The 15,548-nt window shown below is 40.7% G+C and overlaps 1 protein-coding gene across 1 annotated transcript in view; it reads right to left on the reverse strand.

Annotated features, from left to right (window-relative positions):
* The window catches only part of RABGAP1L (RAB GTPase activating protein 1 like), a 1,244,335-nt gene that overhangs the window by 1,038,774 nt on the left and 190,013 nt on the right, over positions 1-15,548 (reverse strand). Inside the window, exon 5 of the mRNA XM_053693261.1 lies at positions 9,069-9,243. Coding sequence (XP_053549236.1) covers positions 9,069-9,243 — 175 coding nt within the window. The remainder of the gene's footprint in view (positions 1-9,068; positions 9,244-15,548) is intronic.

Here is a 15,548-nt window from a genome sequence, read left to right on the forward strand (position 1 = left end):
GGCAAGCGGAACTATGTCCATTGCCGCTACCATTAGGCCGATTACTTCCATACACTGAGCCACTGACGGCCGAAAAGTGGAATGAAGAGCACAACAGGAAGTTAGAAGCTTTGATAATCTGACCTCTGTCAGAAAAATTTTCATTTCTACTGAATCTATCAGTGTTCCTAGGAAGGAAACTCTTGTGAGAGGGGAGAGAGAACTCTTTTCTACGTTCACCTTCCACCCGTGAGACCTCAGAAAGGCCAGAACAATGTCCGTATGGGACTTGGAGATTTGAAAAGTCGACGCCTGTATCAGAATTTCGTCTAGGTAAGGAGCCACCGCTATGCCTCGTGGCCTTAGAACCGCCAGTAGGGACCTTAGAACCTTCATAAAGATTATTGGTGCCGTGGCTAACCCGAAGGGAAGAGCCACAAACTAGTAATGCCTGTCTAAGAAGGCGAACCTGAGGAACGAATGATGATCTCTGAATTGGAATGTGGGGATAAGCATCCTTTAAGTCCACGGTAGTCAAATATTGAACCTCCTGGATCATAGGAAGGATGGTTCGGATAGTCTTTATCTTGAAGGATGGGACCCTGAGAAATTTGTTTATGATCTTGAGATCCAAGATTGGTCTGAAAGTTCCCTCTTTTTTGGGAACTATAAACAGATGTGAATAGAAGCCCTGCCCCTGTTCCTCCCTTGGAACTGGGTGGATCACTCCCATAACCAGTAGGTCTTGAACACAACGTAAGAATGCCTCTCTCTTTATCTGGTTTACAGATAATTGTGAGAGATGAAATCTCCCCTTTGGAGATGAAGCTTTGAAGTCCAGAAGATATCCCTGGGAAACAATCTCTAATGCCCAGGGATCCTGGACGTCTCTTGCCCAAGCCTGAGCGAAGAGAGAAAGTCTGCCCCCTACTAGATCCGGTCCCGGATCGGGGGCTACTCCTTCATGCTGTCTTAGAGGCGGCAGCAGGTTTTTTGGCCTGCTTCCCCTTGTTCCAAGCCTGGTTCGGTCTACAGGTTTGGACTGGGCGAAATTTCCCTCTTGTTTTGCATTAGAGGAAGCTGAAGCTGCGCCACTCTTGAAGTTTCGAAATGAACGAAAATTATTCTGTTTGGTCCTTAATTTATTGGACCTATCCTGAGGAAGGGCGTGACCTTTTCCTCCAGTAATATCAGAAATGATCTCCTTCAGGCCCGGCCCGAATAGGGTCTGTCCTTTGAAGGGGATGTTAAGAAGCTTAGACTTTGAAGTAACGTCTGCTGACCAGGACTTAAGCCATAGCGCCCTGCGCGCCAGAATGGCAAAAACTGAATTCTTAGCCATTAGATGAAAAATGGCGTCAGAAATAAAGGAATTAGCTAACTTGAGAGCTTTAATCCTGTCTAAAATATCATCTAACTGGGTCTCCACCTGTAGAGCCTCCTCAAGAGATTTGAACCAAAAAGCCGCTGCAGCAGTAGCTGGGGCAATGCATGCAAGAGGCTGGAGAATAAAACCTTGATGGATAACAATTTTCTTAAAGGAGACCCTCCAATTTTTTATCCATAGGATCAGTGTAAACAGGCACTGCAAAGTATTTGTCCATTTTACACATATTCTCTGGAACTACAATGGGGTCACAGTCATCCAGAGTCGCTAAAACCTCCCTGAGCAATAAGCGGAGGTGTTCAAGCTAAAATTTAAAGGCTGTCATTTCAGAATCGGACTGAAGTAACATCTTCACTGAATCTGAAATCTCACCCTTGCCGCGGCTTCGGAGCATTGTGAGGGTATATCGGACATAGCTACTAAAGCGTCAGAAAACAAAATTTATGCTTACCTGATAAATTTATTTCTCTTGTGGTGTATCCAGTCCACGGATTCATCCATTACTTGTGGGATATTCTCTTTCCCAACAGGAAGCTGCAAGAGGATGAAGGGAGGGACAAGGCAGGCACTTAAACGGAGGGCACCACTGCCTGTAAGACCTTTCTCCCAAAAACAGCCTCCGAAGAAGCAAAAAAGTATCAAATTTGTAGAATTTAGAAAAGGTATGAAGCGAAGACTAAGTCGCCGCCTTACAAATCTGTTCAACAGAAGCCTCATTTTTAAAAGCCCATGTGAAGCTACTGCTCTAGTGGAATGAGCTGTAATTCTCTCAGGAGGCTGCTGGCCATAAGTCTCATAAGCAAAGCGGATTAAGCTTCTTAACCAAAAAGAAAGAGAAGTTGCCGAAGCCTTTTGGCCTCTCCTCTGTCCAGAGTAAACCACAAACAAAGCAGATGTTTGACGAAAATCTTTAGTGGCTTGTGAATAGAATTTTAAAGCACGGACCACATCAAGATTGTGTAATAGACGTTCCTTCTTTGAAGAAGGATTAGGACATAGTGAAGGAACAACAATCTCCTGATTGAAAATCCGCCTCCCAGTTCTTGACACCTAGGATATGGATAGCTGATAGATGGCAGGAGTGAACCTCTGCCCATAGAAGTATCTTTGAAACCTCCAACATTGCTAGGGAACTCCTTGTTCCCCCCTGATGGTTGATGTAGGCTACAGTCGTGATATTGTCCGACTGAAATCTGATGAACCTGACCCCAGCTAGCTGAGGCCAAGCCTGAAGAGCATTGAAAATCGCTCTTAGTTCCAGAATGTTTATCGGAAGGAGTGCCGCCTCCTGAGTCCACGAGCCTTGAGCCTTCAGGGAGTTCCAGACTGCACCCCAACCCAGAAGGCTGGCATCTGTCGTTACTATAGTCCAATCTGGCCTGCGGAAGCTCATCCCCTTGGACAGATGGACCTGACATAGCCACCAGAGAAGAGAATCCCTGGTTTCTTGATCCAGATTTAGTAGAGGGGACAAATCTGTGTAATCCCCATTCCACTGACTGAGCATGCAGAGTTGCAGCGGTCTGAGATGTAGACGGGCAAACGGTACTATGTCCATTGCCGCTACCATTAACCCGATTACTTCCATACACTGAGCCACTGAAGGATGAGAAGTGGAATAAAGAACACGGCAAGAGTCTAGAAGTTTTGACAATCTGGCATTCGTTAGGTAAATCTTTCTACCAAATCTATCAGATTTCTACCAAATCTATCAGAGTCCCTAGGAATGAAACTCTTGTTAGAGGTGATAGAGAACTCTTTTCCTCGTTCACCTTCCACCCATGGGACCTTAGAAATGCCAGAACAATGTCCATATGGGACCTTGCGATTTGAAAAGTCGCCGCCTGTATTAGAATTTCGTCTAAGTAAGGGGCTACTGCTATACCCCGCGGCCTTAGGACCACTAGGAGGGACCCTAGAACCTTCGTAAAGATTCTTGGTGCCGTGGCCAACCCGAAGGGAAGAGCCACAAACTGGTAGTGCCTGTCTAGAAAGGCAAACCTGAGAAAACAATGATGATCTTTGTGTATCGGTATGTGAAGATAAGCATCCTTTAAGTCTACGGTAGTCATATATTGACCCTCCTGGATCACAGGAAGGATGGTTCGAATAGTCTCGATCTTGAAGGATGGGACTCTGAGAAATTTGTTTAAGATCTTGAGATCTAAGATTGGTCTGAATGGTCCCTCGTTCTTGGGAACCACAAACAGATTTGAATAAAAGCCCTGCCCCTGTTCCTCCTTTAGAACTGGGTGGATCACTCCCATAACTAGGAGGTCTCGAACACAATGTAAGAACGCCTCTCTTTATCTGGTTTACAGATAAATGTGAGAGATGAAATCTCCCTTTTGGGGGAGAGGTTTTGAATTCCAGAAGATAACCCTTGGACACAATTTCCAATGCCCATGGATCCTGGACATCTCTTGCCCAAGCCTGGGTGAAGAGAGAGAGTCTACCCCCTACTAGATCCGTTTCCGGATCGGGGGCTGCTCCTTCATGCTGTCTTAGAGGCAGCAACAGGCTTTTTGGCCTGTTTCCCCTTGTTCCAAGCCTGGATAGGTCTCCAGACCGGCTTAGACTGGGCAAAAGTTCCCTCTTGCTTTGATTGAAGATAAACTACATTAATGCACCACATCTCTCTAGCTACTTCCCTTGTCGAGAGCTGCAAGAGAATGACTGGGGGTGGAAGTTAGGAGAGGAGCTATAAAGACAGCTCTGCTGTGGGTGTTCCTCTTGCAGCTTCCTGTTGGGAGAATATCCCACAAGTAATGGATGAATCCGTGGACTGGATACACCTTACAAGAGAAATATCTCCTTTCTCTCCAAGATTTTATATCTATTGCCTCCTCTTGGGGGCACTACCGCTAGGTCTATTACCTGGATGGTTACATCAGCTATATTAGTAAAATGTTCACTATTAAAGTGATTTGCAACCGCAGATTCTTTCACGTAATATTTAACATCACGTGTATGCTCCCCAAAACGTTTTCTGACCTCTCTAGAGGTTTGACCCACATATTGGCTTTTACCAAGGTTGCAGGTAAGTAAATAAATGACAAATACACTACCACAGTTTGCATAGTGGTTGATGTTATAAATTTGGTTAGTACTGCTACTGATAAATTTATTACCAGGACCAATATGGGCACACATGTGGCAGTTTCTACTCAAACATTTGAAGTTACCTTTTTTGTTAAGCCAGGTTTTACCTGATGTCCTATCCCTAACGATAGCACTGGGGGATAGACTCTTTGCTAACGCCTTGGGTTTCTTGGGTACAAATTTACATGTTTGTATTAATGGATTCAGAATTTCATCACCCTTAAACTGGAAAGATGTTGCAATGAAGACTATAGGAGCACTAACCTTACTTCAATAAGTACTATGGACACTAATGATGACTTTAAGAATTCCATAGTATTTACTACTGAATATTCTAGACAATATCCAGAAATAGTGAGCATCCTTAAGAAGCACCTACATGTACTTAAGGGTGATGAAATTCTGAATCCATTAGCACATCCCTCAGGCACAGAGACACCCAATGCCCACACAAGCCTACTCCAGGATTCAGCCTCCTGTAGTTAGCACAGCCCAGAGTTCCTGCTGCGCTAACCGCTTCAACGGCATGGTCCTGGACTCCCTGTAGTGCCTAGGTAAAGGCTAGGAGCCCTTACAGCTATGCAAGGTTCTTAATGTAAAAGAAACACATTACCATTTAATGCTCACTAAGAGACTCCACATATTTTGTAAGATTTCTCTCTACGCCAGTAAGAGTTTGGTCTTCAGGCCGTTAGTGCGCACAGTTATGATGCCATCTTAAACTAACCTAATCATGAGCATACTTTATACCAGGGCTTGACAAACCCAGGAGCCAGGAAGCCACTGGCAATTAGAATTTTACCCTTGGCTCCTAACTTGTTGGGTTATTCTCCATATATTTACACAAATACTGTCTGGCTCCTAAATATTCTTACTGGTTCCTACATTTTAAACAGAATTGTTGACTCCTGCTTAATACATTAGCTATGCATAGTCACTGGTTCTTTTACACAAGATGGAACCTAGCATCTCTTATTATTCAACTAGATAATCTGTTATTGTTTCAACTTTTTGATTGCAGGCCCAAAAGAGGATTATTTGGATTTTTTTGCTTTATTCTTCCCCTATTTATAATTTATAAGTTAGGAGACCCAAGACTGGCCTTGCTTGTTATTGGAAGAATGAGAGACAAAAGTTAAAAATAGAGGTCTATAATGAAATATTAAATGTTTTTACAATTCTTTTAAAGTGATCTATTTGAACCATTGTTTGTCATATTGAATTGTATTATACAAAGACTTTGCTCATATTGTCAATACAGGTAGCCCTCATTTTTGCACCAGTTCAATTTATGCAGTTTCACAAAAGCGCCTGTTCCTAGTGATCACGTGAAGTTGTTCCACAGGCCCCATAGGTTTAGACAAATATATTTGCAGAAGACTTGTTGCCACCTGTATTTGTAGTACAGCACTGTAACAGTGTACACAGCACATGAGTAGTTTGATTTCCTAAATATCCAGTACACTGAATTATGGGTAAAAAAATATTAATGCTGGTCCTTTTTGAAATTGAAGCCAACAGGAAGGATATTCCTGAGTGCATGTTAAAAAGAAACTGTTAAAAAGTGCACTTCTTATACGCAGCAAACAACAAAATATTGCCCACTGCCTTATTGATGGATAGCGACATTGCCTCAGGCATAACAAATGTTTTAATTAAAGTTTTTACATTTACAGCATTAACTTCAGGGCTTTAAATATAATATATTATACAATAACACAGCATATACCGTATTGTTCAGAGTATAGGCCGCTCCTGATTATAAGCCCCAACCTTAAAGTTTGGTGCCATTTTTAAGAAATAACCTTCACAGTCTGCCTCCTCTTAACCAACTCCTTCCCTCAAGCAGTGCCCACTACTCATACTATTACCACTAACCCCTACCTTACATAATAGTCCTCTCAGCCCTTCTCACACACAGACCCATCCTTAATCTCTTAGTCTTAGCCCTGACAGATACCCATAGTCTCCTTACTCTCCCCCCTCATACACACACAGCCCCCTCCTAACCCTCACACTGCCTCCTCTTAACCCACTCCTTCCCTCAAGCAGTGCCCACTACACACACTATTACCACTACCCCTACCTTACATAAGCCTCCCCTCAGCCCTTCTCACCCCCTCACACACAGACCCCTCCTTAGTCTCTTAGCCCTGACAGATACCCCAAGTCTCCTTACCCTCCCCCCTCATACACACACAGCCCCCTCATAACCCTCACAGGCTGCCTCCTCTTAACCCACTCCTTCCCTCAAGCAGTGCCCACTACTCACGCTATTACCACTACCCCTACCTTTCATAAGCCTCCCCTCAGTCCTTCTCACCAACCATAGCCCCCCTCTTTCTCACACAACCCCCTCCTCATCAATCCTGACTCACCCTCCTCTAACAGCAGCTTCCGCTCTCATCTTAAGACTCTCCCATTCCCAACCTGAGCACATCGATGTGCCGTGTTGTTGCTGGGGTATATACCAGTACAAGTTGCTGTGCAAGTTAAGAATTTTCACACAAAAGTACCGTAGTAAAATGAGTGACTCGCCCCGGTCCTCAGGGCTGGCGGTCAATAGCCAAGCGGTCAAGTCCCCTCCTCGGATCACACTTCTCTTACCAGTACGGTCCTCACTTCTCTTACCAGTACGGTCCTCCCTGCGTCTGAAAAGGGCAAGTCTCCTTCCGGGATCACGTGATCAGCTACGGTGTCTGGCGGCATATTAGGAAATACCAGTACTTTATGGGCAAAAGTCTAAAAACTCTGTGCTCACACAAAATGTCCAGGAATCCCAGTGTGTGCCCGGACCCCTCCCTGCAACATCAGCAATTCAACCCGACCCGGACCTTTCACGGTAAGATACTGAGTATAGGCAGCACCGCCCCCCCAATTTAAAGACTTACATCAGGGGGGAAAAATCATCAGGGGGCCTATACTCTGAACAATACGGTATATATTAAGTTATAAAATATATTACATTACTAACATCAATTTTGAGAGGGGCTTGGCCGCCTGGAACCTAACTCATTTACTTCCCACTCACTTACATTATATAACTGGGTTCATTTTACACCAATTTTTTCTCTCTCATAACTGTTTCTCCAGGAACAGAACCCCAGAATAAACTGAGGGCTGTAATTAGTTTAAACATCAATTAAAGAACAAAAATTACTTTCAATTTATCCATACCCACTTGACTCAACACCATTACCTTCTGATTTTAAAAATGATTCTCTAAGCAATTGTTGCACATTTGCAATTGTACTCACAAAAAAATTTAAATAAATAAAAAAGTTTACATAAAACATCCTGTACATTAGATATTGACACGTATTGATTAGAACCATCCAATTGTTTTCCCATAAACATAATGTTTACGCAACATAAGGATCCTATCAGATTTGTTCACATCTAGAATAGTATTAAATACATTGAAATGGTGTGTTGGTATAAAATTTAGTATCACGTCTTGGGATAAATTACAAGATAATAGACTTCTTTATTTTCCTGATTTTTATGACATTAGTGAATGCATGCCCAGTTTTTCCTTTGTAGCCTTTTCATTTAATTTTAAGAGTAAAACATTCAGCCTGTGTGAGAGACCTTAAACAGGCCATTATAGTAAAAAATGAAATGCTCTAATCTGTTATAGTTGTAAGTTTAAGATGATCAACCCTAGACTACCCTGCATAGGGGTTAAACACAAAGTATAAATACTGCTCAGGACTCTCAGAGCACTGCTGGTCTAGAACGGAAAGCGCAGCTGATCCAATCAATAGGGCTAATTCTGCATCATGCGACTAGCACCGCTCATTGGACAAGCAGCATTTACCTCTCTGAACCAGCAGTGCTCTAAGTGCTGATTAGTTTGTACTATACCCCTTTGTGGGGGTTAAACTTGGAAGTCTAGGGTCAATAGTCTTAATTACATGCTCTATTTAAGCATGTCTTTTTTTTTTTTTTACTATAATTAACATTTAATAATCTTAGGAGCAGGACATGAGAAATGAACCACTATCTCCTGATTGATAGTATCTGTAGAAAGCACCTTTGGTAGGAATAGTTGGTTCTGGAAACTGCAGAGATTTAGTCCACCTATCTCCCAGCATTAACCAATGTCAGGATATTATACCTCTTCCTGGTGGACAGCAAATATTTCCCACAGGATCATTCATGAACATAATTTGAAAGAAAACATTTACTACACTTAAGAATACATACAACACAGCAGGCAGGCTGTTAATGTAGTCCAAAGAACATTTTTTTTGCTAATTTGGGAAGATTTTTTTCAGGAGCTAAATACAAAAAGAACTGAGCAAATTTAAATAAGATCCTACAAATGTATATTTGGACAAAGTTAACAAATAAAGAAAAACTGGATAAAATATAAAATCAAAAGGTAATATCCTACGTTCATACAGAAGCCCATAATTATTCCATTGTTTTAAAATAACCAAAAAAAACAATAACACACCGAAATGTATTTATGTTAATGACACTGAATTGTGTTGTCTTTAGTTAATCATTAATAGTGCAGATGTGAGCGTTTTACAGCAACCCCTTTCTAGATTTGTAGTCAGAGTTTTCAACACAAGCTTTGTTGTGTACTTACTGCCTCTTTGATCTCACAGCTGAAAACATGGATTTGAAATTCATCAGTGCTTGTGTCCCTTTCTGTAAATGCAAAGCAATTGTCTTCAGAAGTCCCATCCTGTCCACGAACACAGAACAACACTTTGTATATTGGAAATGAGGCTATTTCAGCATTTTTGGTTTGATCAATTATTCTAAAAGGGAAAAATGTATACAGAACATTTTAGGAACATTATTTTTTACAGATTCAGCAAATACAGGACCATACACTTAAAGCTTAAAGGGACACTAAAGTCAAAATTAAACAAGATTCAGATAAAGCATGCAGTTTTAAAGGGACATTAAACACTAAGGCCTAGATTTGGGGTTTGGCGGTAGCCGTGAAACGGCTCCTAACGCTGGTTTTAGGCTACCTCCGGTATTTGGAGTCACTCAAAAAAGGGTCTAACGCTCACTTTTCAGCCGCGACTTTTCCATACCGCAGATCCCCTTACGTCAATTGCGTATCCTATCTTTTCAATGGGATTTTTCTAACTCCGGTATTTAGAGTCGTGGCTGAAGTGAGCGTTAGAAATCTAACGACAAAACTCCAGCCGCAGAAAAAAGTCAGTAGTTAAGAGCTTTCTGGGCTAACGCCGGTTCATAAAGCTCTTAACTACTGTACTCTAAAGTACACTAACACCCATAAACTACCTATGTACCCCTAAACCGAGGTCCCCCCACATCGCCGCCACTCGATTAAATTTTTTAACCCCTAATCTGCCGACCGCCACCTACGTTATACTTATGTACCCCTAATCTGCTGCCCCTAACACCGCCGACCCCTGTATTATATTTATTAACCCCTAACCTGCCCCCCACAACGTCGCAGCCAGCTACCTACAATAATTAACCCCTAATCTGCCGACCGCAAAGAGCCGCCACCTACATTATAGCTATGTACCCCTAATCTGCTGCCCCTAACACCGCCGACCCCTATATTATATTTATTAACCCCTAATCTGCCGCCCTCAACGTCGCCTCCACCTGCCTACACTTATTAACCCCTAATCTGCCGAGCGGACCTGAGCGCTACTATAATAAAGTTATTAACCCCTAATCCGCCTCACTAACCCTATAATAAATAGTATTAACCCCTAATCTGCCCTCCCTAACATCGTCGACACCTAACTTCAATTATTAACCCCTAATCTGCCGACTGGAGCTCACCGCTATTCTAATAAATGTATTAACCCCTAAAGCTAAGTCTATCCCTAACACTAACACCCCCCTAAGTTAAATATAATTTTAATCTAACGAAATTAATTAACTCTTATTAAATAAATTATTCCTATTTAAAGATAAATACTTACCTGTAAAATAAACCCTAATATAGCTACAATATAAATTATAATTATATTATAGCTATTTTAGGATTAATATTTATTTTACAGGTAACTTTGTATTTATTTTAACCAGGTACAATAGCTATTAAATAGTTAAGAACTATTTAATAGCTAAAATAGTTAAAATAATTACAAATTTACCTGTGAAATAAATCCTAACCTAAGTTACAATTAAACCTAACACTACACTATCAATAAATTAATTAAATAAAATACCTATAATTATCTACAATTAAACCTAACACTACACTATCAATAAATAAATTAAATACAATTCCTACAAATAAATACAATGAAATAAACTAACTAAAAGTACAAAAAATAAAAAAGAACTAAGCTACAAAAAATAAAAAAATATTTACAAACATTAGAAATATATTACAACAATTTTAAACTAATTACACCTACTCTAAGCCCCTTAATAAAATAACAAAGCCCCCCAAAATAACAAAATGCCCTACCCTATTCTAAATTACTAAAGTTCAAAGCTCTTTTACCTTACCAGCCCTGAACAGGGCCCTTTGCGGGGCATGCCCCAAGAAGTTCAGCTCTTTTGCCTGTAAAAAAAAAACATACAATACCCCCCCCCCCAACATTACAACCCACCACCCACATACCCCTAATCTAACCCAAACCCCCCTTAAATAAACCTAACACTAAGCCCCTGAAGATCTCCCTACCTTGAGTCGTCTTCACCCAGCCGAGCCAAATTATTCATCCAAGCGGAGCAAGAAGAGGTCCTCCATCCTGTAGAAGTCTTCATCCAAGCGGGGCAGAAGAGGTCTTCCATCCGATTGAAGTCTTCATCCAAGAGGCATCTTATATCGTCATCCATCCGGAGTGGAGCGGCAGCATCCTGAAGACCTCCGACGCGGAACATCCATCCTGGCCGACGACTGAACGACGAATGACTGTTCCTTTAAATGACGTCATCCAAGATGGCGTCCCTCGAATTCCAATTGGCTGATAGGATTCTATCAGCCAATCAGAATTAAGGTAGGAATATTCTGATTGGCTGATGGAATCAGCCAATCAGAATCAAGTTCAATCCGATTGGCTGATCCAATCAGCCAATCAGATTGAGCTCGCATTCTATTGGCTGTTCCGATCAGCCAATAGAATGCAAGCTCAATCTGATTGGCTGATTCAATCAGCCAATCAGATTTTTCCTACCTTAATTCCGATTGGCTGATAGAATCCTATCAGCCAATCGGAATTCGAGGGACGCCATCTTGGATGACGTCATTTAAAGGAACCGTCATTCGTCGTTCAGTCGTCGGCCAGGATGGATGTTCTGCGTCGGAGGTCTTCAGGATGCTGCCGCTCCACTCCGGATGGATGACGATAGAAGATGCCTCTTGGATGAAGACTTCAATCGGATGGAAGACCTCTTCTGCCCCGCTTGGATGAAGACTTCTACCGGATGGAGGACCTCTTCTTGCTCCGCTTGGATGAAGAATTTGGCTCGGCTGGGTGAAGATGACTCAAGGTAGGGAGATCTTCAGGGGCTTAGTGTTAGGTTTATTTAAGGGGGGTTTGGGTTAGATTAGGGGTATGTGGGTGGTGGGTTGTAATGTTGGGGGGGGGGGGTATTGTATGTTTTTTTTTACAGGCAAAAGAGCTGAACTTCTTGGGGAATGCCCCGCAAAGGGCCCTGTTCAGGGCTGGTAAGGTAAAAGAGCTTTGAACTTTAGTAATTTAGAATAGGGTAGGGCATTTTTTTTATTTTGGGGGGCTTTGTTATTTTATTAGGGGGCTTAGAGTAGGTGTAATTTTTGTACTTTAGTTAGTTTATTTCATTGTATTTATTTGTAGGAATTGCATTTAATTTATTTACTGATAGTGTAGTGTTAGGTTTAATTGTAGATAATTATAGGTATTTTATTTAATTAATTTATTGATAGTGTAGTGTTAGGTTTAATTGTAACTTAGGTTAGGATTTATTTCACAGGTAAATTTGTAATTATTTTAACTATTTTAGCTATTAAATAGTTCTTAACTATTTAATAGCTATTGTACCTGGTTAAAATAAATACAAAGTTACCTGTAAAATAAATATTAATCCTAAAATAGCTATAATATAATTATAATTTATATTGTAGCTATATTAGGATTTATTTTACAGGTAAGTATTTAGCTTTAAATAGGAATAATTTATTTAATAAGAGTTAATTTATTTCGTTAGATTAAAATTATATTTAACTTAGGGGGGTGTTAGTGTTAGGGTTAGACTTAGCTTTAGGGGTTAATACATTTATTAGAATAGCGGTGAGCTCCAGTCGGCAGATTAGGGGTTAATAATTGAAGTTAGGTGTCGGCGATGTTAGGGAGGGCAGATTAGGGGTTAATACTATTTATTATAGGGTTAGTGAGGCGGATTAGGGGTTAATAACTTTATTATAATAGCGGTGCGGTCCGGTCGGCAGATTAGGGGTTAATAAGTGTAGGCAGGTGGAGGCGACGTTGAGGGGGGCAGATTAGGGGTTAATAAATATAATATAGGGGTCGGCGGTGTTAGGGGCAGCAGATTAGGGGTACATAGGGATAATGTAAGTAGCGGCGGTTTACGGAGCGGCAGATTAGGGGTTAATAATAATATGCAGGGGTCAGCAATAGCGGGGGCGGCAGAATAGGGGTTAATAAGTGTAAGGTTAGGGGTGTTTAGACTCGGGGTACATGTTAGAGTGTTAGGTGCAGACGTAGGAAGTGTTTCCCCATAGGAAACAATGGTGCTGCGTTAGGAGCTGAACGCGGCTTTTTTGCAGGTGTTAGGTTTTTTTCAGCTCAAACAGCCCCATTGTTTCCTATGGGGGAATCGTGCACGAGCACGTTTTTGAGGCTGGCCGCGTCCGTAAGCAACTCTGGTATCGAGAGTTGCAGTTGCGTTAAATATGATCTACGCTCCTTTTTTGGAGCATAACGCAGCCTTTCTGTGGACTTTCAATACCAGAGTTATTTTTATGGTGCGGCCAGAAAACGCCAACGTTAGCTACGCGGGTCCTTACCGACAAAACTCTAGATCTAGCCGTAAATAAATCATTGAATGAATATTGTATTAAGAATAAAGATTAGCCTGAGAATAATTTGTACATGTATTTCCAAAATTAAATTATTTAAAGGACCAGTAAATACATTAGATTTGCATAATCTACAAATGAATAATACAAAGACAATGCAATAACACTTAGGGGGATCTCTATCAAGCTGTCAACTTTGTTGCATTCGAAAGCACCAATACACTCGCCTAACATCGCTGCCGCGGACCTGAATACGATCTCCATATTTATGAAAAAAGCTGGCAAAAAGCCACGCACCAAGTACGGGGCGATGAGCAGCGGACTGTTGTTAACTAACAGTCATCGATCTCACCGCTATTCGGCTTTTTACCAACTTTATTTATATCCTGTCACTAAACACTGCCACTATACTAAAATGTTTAACCCCTATCCCGCCGCTCCCGGACCCCACAGCAACTAAATAAAAGTATTAACCCCTAAACCCCTGGCCTCCCACATCACTACCACTAACTAAACCTATTAACCCCTAAACCGCCAGCCCCCCACATCACCATAAACTAAATTAAGCTATTAACCCCTAAACCTAACAACCTGCTAACTTTACATTAAAATTAAAACACCCCTATCTAATAATAAATTAAAACTTACCTGTAGAATTAAATTAAACTATATTAAACTATTAATTAGCCTACCCTAACTATTATACTAAAATTACAGATTTCAACTTTTGCCGGTCTGTAGGGTTTGATAACTAGGTCGAATCAAGCTCGCCAAAATTACGCTACGGAATTCCAGCGTATTTGTGGTTGACGGCTTGATAGATATCCCCCTTAGTCTGAACTTTAATCACAAATGCATAAACGTATATTCTGTGATTTTTTGCACATGCTCAGTAGGAGGTGGTGACTCAAAATGTGTAAGTAGAAAAAGACTGTGCACATTTGTTAATGGCAGTTAAATGGAAAGTTGTTTAACATTGAATGCTTAGTCTGAATCATGAAAGTTTAATTTTGACTTGAGTGTCCCTTTAAGTATTGGAAAAAAATAAGGGTAAAGTTAATGCCCATAAAGCAGTGGGCGCCATATTGTAAGTTAGGTTACCTTTTCTGCTGAGGCCAATTCGGAATGGTTATAAATGGCTTACTAAAGAGTGCAACCAATGAATGTGTGTAATATAGCTGTGTCTGCACTTCCATGTTTAACATGAATTGGAAAGCCCACTATATTCAGTATAAAATTACAGTAAATGAGAACAAAAATAATGAAAGTATATTGCAAAGTTGTTTTACTACATATAATTTAAAAAAGTATTATTATTCCCTTTAAGAGACTTAAATTTCTTTCTATTCACTAATTTGGGTTTGTGTGTTTAATGTACACGTGTGATACACTGATTTAAGATTTCTAACAAATGCTGCTTGAAAAAAACAAATACAGATTACTACTACTGTGTCTGCCTTTTCTTGAATTTAAGAGTTGGCATTTACCAGCATACATAATTTAAAAAAAGATGGATTATCATACTGTATGTGAAAAATCATGTTTTCAGAAGGATCACTTAACCAAGCATCAGATCTTGGTAATAAAATAGACACAGAAAGACCATAGTGTGGCAAACCCTATGTCCACAAACCAAATTCTCATTGACTAGGTCTGGTGCCAGAAGAATTACATTTTTTTATCTTGTTGATCTTATGTATTGTTAGAAGCAACACAGCTTTAGGACAAACTAGTCCAAGGCATCAAGTCTAAATTTTAGTGTTGTTGTTTGCCCCGTATTGCCATCTTATAAAAATAAATATTGCCCTCGGCACAGCACCAGATTTTAAGATTTTTTTTATTTTTTTATATAGAGCAAGCATTTTAAAACAACTTTCCAATATACGTCTATTATCTTATTTGCTTTGTTCTCTTAGTATTCTTTACTGAAAAGCATACCAAAGTTGGCTCAGGAGCATCAATGCACTACTGGGAGCTAGCTGCTGACAGGCTTCTCCACAAATATGCTTCTTGTTATTGGCTGACCCAATGTTTACAGCACACTCCCAGTAGTGCAATACTACTCCTTCACCAAATACCACCAAGAGAATGAAAACA

The sequence above is a fragment of the Bombina bombina genome, chromosome 10, assembly GCF_027579735.1.
Source record: "Bombina bombina isolate aBomBom1 chromosome 10, aBomBom1.pri, whole genome shotgun sequence".
NCBI classification, from domain to species: domain Eukaryota; kingdom Metazoa; phylum Chordata; class Amphibia; order Anura; family Bombinatoridae; genus Bombina; species Bombina bombina.